Consider the following 8,189-nt stretch of genomic DNA (forward strand, 5'->3'; position numbering starts at 1 on the left):
GCACTCCGCTGCAGGGTCAACGAGTGCAGAGGAAAAGGGGGGATGAATACAAAGAGAGAGGGGGCAGAGATATGCAGCAGAGGAAAAGACAGACAAAGAGAGAGAGAGGCGGAGAAATGCAGCACAGAATAGAAAACAGGGGGTGACAGAATAAAAGTGAAGTGACAGATGCAGCAGATGGGCGGAGAAAACAGGTGTGCCGGTGAGACAGTGTTTCTGAGTCTGTGCGAATGATCAAACTCAAACCTGGTGTCTGTGCCTCTCCGTGACAAGCTTTGATTCTGGCATCAGAGCGCCTCAGTCTGAGGTTTTGTTAGAGAGCCATTTTGGGAACATTGAAGAGAAACTGCAGACAGACAGCAAACATGTGCAGCTTCATAGATGGAGATACTCCAGTTTGTGTAACTTTAGCGGTGTGGGGGTTTTGTTACATACAACAGGAAAGTTTGGCGTGAAACTGGCAACACACGCAAGCAAGACTTCTTTTATTTTTAATTTACAATCCTGTATGTTAGCCGCTGAGCAGCAGCCTCTATTCTTTTCCCCCGGTGTGCTGTTGTCTCTTGGCAAAAGTTCACATGCTGACGCAGACATTGCGTGTGTGTAGCACAGAGATTGACTTCGTGAGCTGGTTTGACCTTCTCTTTCAGAGTAGGAGTGTGGAATGGGTGCTGGGAGTTGGCGCTATGCCGCTATCTGGTGGTGTTATATGATATAGCAAAGAGCACACACCCTGTCAAGCTCCAAAATTAAATGCAAGTAAAAATTGGCTGGGGCAAGTAAATTAAACTGTACTTGATAGTTGGCCAGTCAATGATATCTCATGGAAATCTTTAAGATAATCAAAGTGCTGGGCAAAGATTAATCTCGATTATTCGCATAGAAAATAAAAGTACTTTTTGGCATAATATATGAGTGTGTGCTGTGTGTAATTATATTTAACCACACACACATATATATTTATTTCAGAAATGTTTTATTTAGATTTTTTTAAATGTATACTGTATATAATATCGAATATATAAAAATATAAATAAATATATATATACACATGTAAATGTTTCTTTAATATATACATGAACGTGTGTGAATTTATATATACATAATTATTACACACAGCACACACTCATATATTATGCCAAAAATCACTTTTATTTTGTATGTGATTAATTGCAATTCATCTTTGCCCAGCACTAAATATGATTAACTTCGTACAAATTTATATGAATTAGCCAATTAGTCAAATACATCTATTTTACTAATTGTACATAAAATACAATTCTTGTGAGATCAGGCTGGGCCTTAATATTTGATCCTTAGAAAGGAGGATGTATTGAAGAGCACAAAAGCAATTTTAGGGCAATAACAGTTTTTCTAAGTAATGGCTGAATTGCGTAAGAACAAAAGATGTCTGTGTTTTCCCATCCTGATTCAGGCAGGATTAGGTTCTCATTTGGTTCTCCTTTAAGGGATAATTCACCCAAAAATGAAAATTCTCTCATCATTTATTCACCCTAATATTATTCTAAACCTGAATACATTTCTTTTTTCTTTTAAATACGAAGGAAGATATTTTGATAAATTATGTCACAGTTCACAGTACCCATTGACATCCATAGTGGGAAAAACAAATAAATATTAAATTTTTAAAAATATCTTCTTTTGTGTTCAACAGCATAAAACAAAATTTTCATTTTTGGGTGAACTGTCCCTTTAAAGTCCTCATAATCCGGAAGTTGCCATTGACTGGCAGCAAACTGAAAGTTGGGGATGGGCATAGTGCTCCCGGCCAAGCCATCTAACTGACGTCATCATAGAATGATGACCACAAGAGGGTGGAAGGACATTTTCAGATTTGGGGCACATTAATTAACAAAAAAATGACTTGCACGGATAAATTGTTTATAATAAACACTCAAGTATTACATTAAAAATACAAATTGTCAGTTTTGATTTCATTGGGACTTTAATGTTTAGTCAGCTCTATAAAACTTTCTATTTGATCAGCAGGAAGTATTTCTACAACTTGTAAAACTTATTTTACCTTGAAGGTTGGAAAATGTCTAAATCTGATTTCTGCGCTCCTGTTGCACAGTTAGTAGGGCATTGTGTTAGCAATGCGAAAGCTATGGGTTTACTTCCCAGAAAACACACAGACTGACAAAACTTATTGATTGAATGCACTGTAAGTTGCTTTGGATAAAAGCATGTGCCAAAAATGTAATGTAATATACTGTAAGTGCATCAAGCTATTCATTAGCATTTTCATACTCGGTGGCAGTTTACTTAGCTGAAAGTGAATGATTTAATCTGTCAAGTTTGCTTATGAGCGCCTCGGTGCTGGGGCCAGGGTTTTTTAGGCCAACTGAGTTCTAAATGCAGTGGGTCTTACTCTGGAGAAATCAGAAAAATGACAATGCTGGTTGGCTAATGGTGCCACAAGAATTGGTACAGTCCTAAACAATTCACAATCAACCAGCCTCTGCTTTGATATTATAGGGCCAATATTTAGTTGCTAAATATTTGGTGTAATTTAGTGTGTTCGCGTGGTTGCATTGTTGCATTATTTTGCACACACACCTTTCATTATTTTAGCTCCTCTCTGCTCTGTCTTTCTGAAATTTGTCGATTTGTACAAAGCTCATTGTTTCGAGAACACGAGGTGTGATCCGACTGGCCAGCTATCCATTGCGTTGTGATTAGCCGAAATCCTCACCAAGTTTAAAAGATGAGCTCCCAAAGCAAAAGTTAAAGGAGATAATATCGTGTTTACTACCTTATCAATACGAGCCTGAATCGGACCCAAAAAACGCAGATGACCAAGCTGATCGATCAATTTTGCCACAGTGACTTGAGCAGAACTTAAAACATCGGTAATGTCTAAACATCATGTCTGCATTTGTGATCAAAGAGAAAACGACCAACAACACGCAGTACTCTGGACTGCTCAAAACTAGCTTTTGAATCGTCATTATTTACATTTGAAAACATAGACTACTAACAGAAAAGCCAGAGTTGGAATTGCAAAAAAAGTAGTTTGCCTTTCGCAAGGAAAAACACAGCATCTCCAGGACATGGTGGCAATATTACAGTGAAAGTCGCACTCTCTATGAAAGTCGCACTCTCTATCTTTGCAAAAACATTAGGGTGGTGTTATGCAAATGCTCCCTTGGAAATCCCCCTTCGGTATTATCCCCTTCTGACGTCACAAGGGGAGCCAAATTTCAGTTACCTATTTTTTCACATGCTTGCACTTACTGTTCCACATTCAAATTGGGAAACAAATATGAGGAAGGCCATTAGGAAGGCTCATGGATGAGGCTTTACTTTTAAAAAGATCTATTTAATATTTGCAGCTTTACATATCTTTTATATGCACAGACATCTTTTAACACTTAAAGACAAAGAAACATGAAATCCGGTCATATGACTCCTTTAAAGAAAACAGAAAGATGTCATTTTTAAAAGCCCTTAATAAACAAATTTGACACTTGTCAAATATAAAATATTTCTCTTTTGTATGTCCTGAAATTGTAATTATATAAATATTTCTATATTACCATTCTCTCTCTCTCTCTCTCTCTCTCTCTCTCTCTCTCTCTCTCTCTCTCTCTCTCTCTCTCTCCCTCTCCCTCTCCCTCTCCCTCTCTCATATACAGAAAGAAAAATTGTGACAAAGAAAATGATTAAAATAATAGTTATGACAAAAAAAGAAATATACAATTTTACTATACGCTATAAGAAGATGCAATAAAATAGAATAAAATCCACTTTCAGCATAAAAATATAGATATTACATGTGAGCCTGGACCACAAAACCAATCATAAGTTGCACGGATTTGGACTTTAAAAGCCATTTTCTCAACATAAAAATTTTTTGCTCAAATTCCAGATTTCCAAATATTTGTGTCTCACCCAAATATTGTCCTATCCCAACAAACCAAAACAAATGGTGCTAAATAGCACTAAAAGTGGTTCTTTGCTCATAATCATGGAAGAACCATTTTTAGTGCCATATAGCACCAGTGAAGCACCTGTGTAGAACCATATTGTGCTATGTAGAACCATATGTGGTGCTATAGTGGTGCTATATGACCCTCGTATGGTTCTTCATAGGTACTTCACCGGTGCTATATAGTACTAAAAACGGTTCTTCCATGATTGCGACGAGCAAAGAACCACTTTTAGTGCTATTTAGCACCATTTGTTTTTAGGGTGTACATCAATGGAAACACTTTAAAGATTGATGATTGAAAAGATGACGATTGAAATTGATGTATAAATCTCAATAAAAAAAAATAATAATTTGACTGGTTTGTGGTCCAGGGTCACATATTATTGTGTACTTTTTACAGCCAATGAATGTAGTGAGAAGATCAGAGTTGTGGTTCAAATATAAATTGCTTTGAGAGATGCATGACTGCCCTCCCCCAGTAACGCATTGATCATCTTATTGCAATTCAAGTAAAAATGTGAAATAAGGTTTGAGAGTGTTTCTGTATATCTTATGTCTTTAAATCTTCTTTCCCCCCTAGATTCACGCACTCTCGCAGTTTCATTCTCAGACTCCTTGCAGTCCATCATTGACCCGGCAGCAGCAGTACCAGCACCAGCAGCAGGTTCACCTCCAGTTCCAGCAGCTGGCTCAGCTCGCTGCTCAGGCCCAGCTACCCATCAGTGCGGGCACCAGCAGCACCTCCGTGACCCCGGCCCAGCGTGACGGCAAGCTCCTAGAGGTGATCGAGAGGAAGCGCTGCCTCTGCAAGGAGATTAAAGCTCATCGCAGACCAGATAAGAGCTTATGTAAGCAGGACAGCATGCCTATTTTACCCAGCTGGAGGAGAACACCAGAGCCACGTAAGACTGGAACGCCGCCCTGCCAGAGGCCTCAGGCTGTGGTGTGGGACACAGCCATCTGACCAATAGAAATGGGGGCAGCGAGTAAGAAAATCATGACCGGTAGAAGAGGAGCTAACAAATCTTTTTGTAAAAATCTTTCTGAAAATAAGTAAAGTGGCCTTTGAACGTAGAGATTATAAAAGACACTGGGAAGGAAAACGGAGATGAATTGAAATTGTGTAGTGCAGACGTTTTGCCGAGAAAATAGCATGATTTAGATTCAGTTTCTCTGTAGAACTGAGAGAGAAAAGTTTTTCACGGTGTTCATGTGCCATAAAACTGCAGCAGCTTCAGTACACACATTCAGAAACACACCAGAGAGACACTTTAGTTTGTACTCTCTCTCTCTCTGACCTGCTGCAAATATAACCTGTGCTGCTGAGTTTACAACCTTTTTGAAACACCTTGGAAACTTTTGGAGCGCCGTTTGTACGTTTGAAAATGACGGAAGAGAATAGACACGTTCTTTTCTCCTAAGGAATGAAGATATATCAAAACTTAAGATGTGTACAGAATGAAGGGACTCTAAAATATTGAAGTGGGATTTTCTTCATATCATAAACTGTTTGTGACTTTGGACTTGTGTTTTTACTGACCAGATTTACTCAATTATGCTGCTGTTTTCTGGGCATCCACTAGTCTGATGTTTTTTTTACATTCCAGAGGGGTGACTGCGTGGGTGCGTGCGTGCGTGTGTGTGTTGTCATGAGGAACTATGTATCTTTGATTTAGAGTTGTGTAAGGTCGCAGAGTGATGTAAAAGTGAGCAGTCCAATGGAAAAGGTGAATGAAACACAATATTTACAAAATATCAACACTTTTACACAAAGAACAAAAGTCGTACACATCTTGTTTATATATATTTAGAACCAGTTTCAGTGGAAAATGAAGGGCTGCTGTAGTTTGTAGAAAAGTGATCAGTAGATCCATTTGTCCAAACATTTGCCCAATTACTGCCTATTGATCGAGTGCCAATTTAATGAGTATGATGACTTGTGAGTCTGGGTAATAAAAGAGAAAGTAGTTCAGCAGAAGTTACACTATGTGACTTTTGTAGCAATATCTGTTAAAACAGAAGACCGATCTCAGTATTAATCTCAGTCCAGTATACTCATGGTGGAGATAAAGACAACCAATAACATCTAGATTCTCATTGCATTATTTCATGGATAAAACTTACACAAAGCATAATATAGCCAACAGTGAGATCGCTTTATTGGAAAGAATGTATGGGTCGACATACAGATCGCTGTCATTGTATTTAGCATTTCCTATCCGTTTACATTCAATTTGGATCATAAGTAAGCGTCTAACTGTCAGCCATTACAGTCCTTTTGGAAGCGAAGTTTTTCATGCCAATCAGCTGGGGTTGACATGAAGTTAAAAGTGGGGAGGGTATCTACTGTATGACAGTAAGATCAAATATATGAAATGTATTTGCCAATCCCACCATATACTAAAAGAGTCATCACTTTTCTTAGAAACAGAGCAAATTTCACCTTTAGCATTCATGCACATACGGTACACTTAAAAGTGCCCTGCTGGGATGACAACGTGCAGCAGTGCTCCATAAACAAATGCTGGAATTTGTCCGCACAAAGGAAATCAATTCCCACATGCTCTCAAGATTAAACAACAACGAGGAAAAAATACACAAGTGTCAAAATCTGTAAAATAAATATGTACAACTGTATTGATTATGTAGCAACTATTTCCACTTTCATACTTGTAATCAATAAATATATTGTAGCATATAATGTATAAAAGTACAAGTTGTTTAATTGTTTTCTAAAGAAATTTAGTAGTTTTATGTGTGGCTACCTGTCTACACTGTAGTGAATGGAGCGCTGATAGGAGAGCCTTCTCTGCTAAAGGCACAGTCTCAAACCAACACAGACATTTTTTTTTCCGGCTAGTGTCATGCAAGTCCCTTTAAACGACTTATTTCTGATTGCAAATACTGACTCACAAACACACTTTCCCGTTTCTGTACAGATCCACCCAGCTCATTAGAATAACACTGGATGTTTTTCAAGTACTTATGCTGCTATATTGATTATTACTTTTGCTTTCATATCCCTCACTGCTGTTATTTAAGTTTTCTTCTTTTATTTTTATTTTTTTATTTATTTTTTATTTCTGGGAAGTGGATTCTTCTGTAACTGTTGGCAATTGAATGTTACTCAGTTGTTGTTCTTGTTGTGGTTGTATTTAAACGTTGTTGTAATTTTAATTTATTTATTTTCATTTTTTTGAATAGTTAGCAGCACCAACCTGTATACAGTTCTCACCCTGGCAACACTACTGAGAAATGTAAAGGCAATATTGCAGCGATGTTACCAAGGGTTTGACATGTTGTCACCATGACACCAGGGTTTCATAGCAACACTGCACCATCCAGGTGGCCATTTTAAATACAGTCTTTATCAAACAGTCCACAGTAAACCCACAGTAGAGGAGGGCCGGTGCAATGCATGCTGAGAGTTCTTGAAGAATTACCTTGAACATACAGTAAGGTTGGGCTGCGTCCCAGACAGTCTACATAAATTGTGCCCAGTTTGTACTTCAGATATATCAATCATCTAGTGGCATTTATTAAGATGAAAAGGGAAACTTAAGTATTATTGGGTAAACTAGTTTACAGAAACCGTCGGCTTTGCGTGTCTACATAAATGGTGGCCATATTATGAGTGCCATAATATATTGGTATGGTAAGATACGGTGTACCTTGGAAATCACTGTAGTGCTATATTTGCATTGATATCGTCATGAAATAAATTTTATATTATGAACAGAACTTCATTTGTGTAAGTGTGTGCGTGTGTATGTGCACATGCATGCGTTAGTGTGTGGGGGGTATATGTGGTTTACTGGACATGAATAGTGTATAATGACATGTTTACAATGCTATAAACATGGTTAACTGGGACACAAGTGTCCCCATGAACTGAAAAGCTAAAAAATATACTAAATGGTAATTTGTCATAGATTAAAGACAGGTTTTTGGGGTAGGTTAGGGGAATAGACTATACAGTTTGGACAGTATAAAATGCATTGCGTCTATGGAATTGCCCCCGTAAACCACATATAACAACGCGCGTGCGTGCGTGCGTGCGTGCGTGCGTGTGTGCGTGTGTGTGTACCTGGTAATTATCATGTTGTGAAGATAGGCATACCAGTGTTTTTGTGATCTTGAAATGGAATGTCCCCACAAAACATGGAAACCTGTGTGTGTGTGTGTGTGTGTGTGTGTGTGTGTGTGTGTGTGTGTGTGTGTGTGTGTGTGTGTG

The 8,189-nt window shown here is 38.1% G+C and overlaps 1 protein-coding gene across 3 annotated transcripts in view; it reads left to right on the plus strand.

Moving 5' to 3' along the window:
• LOC135748911 (neuronal tyrosine-phosphorylated phosphoinositide-3-kinase adapter 1) overlaps positions 1 to 7,934 on the plus strand; it is a 51,224-nt gene extending 43,290 nt beyond the window's left edge. For 2 of the 3 annotated variants that reach the window (XM_065267228.2, XM_065267229.2), the window contains exon 7: positions 4,536 to 7,934. In XM_065267228.2, coding sequence (XP_065123300.2) covers positions 4,536 to 4,919 — 384 coding nt within the window. In that variant the 3' untranslated portion in view covers positions 4,920 to 7,934. The remainder of the gene's footprint in view (positions 1 to 4,535) is intronic. The other variant, XM_065267227.2, reaches the window with a different exon arrangement.
• Positions 7,935 to 8,189: the final 255 nt, after the last annotated feature.

The sequence above is a fragment of the Paramisgurnus dabryanus genome, chromosome 5, assembly GCF_030506205.2.
Source record: "Paramisgurnus dabryanus chromosome 5, PD_genome_1.1, whole genome shotgun sequence".
In the NCBI taxonomy this organism is placed as follows: Eukaryota; Metazoa; Chordata; class Actinopteri; order Cypriniformes; family Cobitidae; genus Paramisgurnus; species Paramisgurnus dabryanus.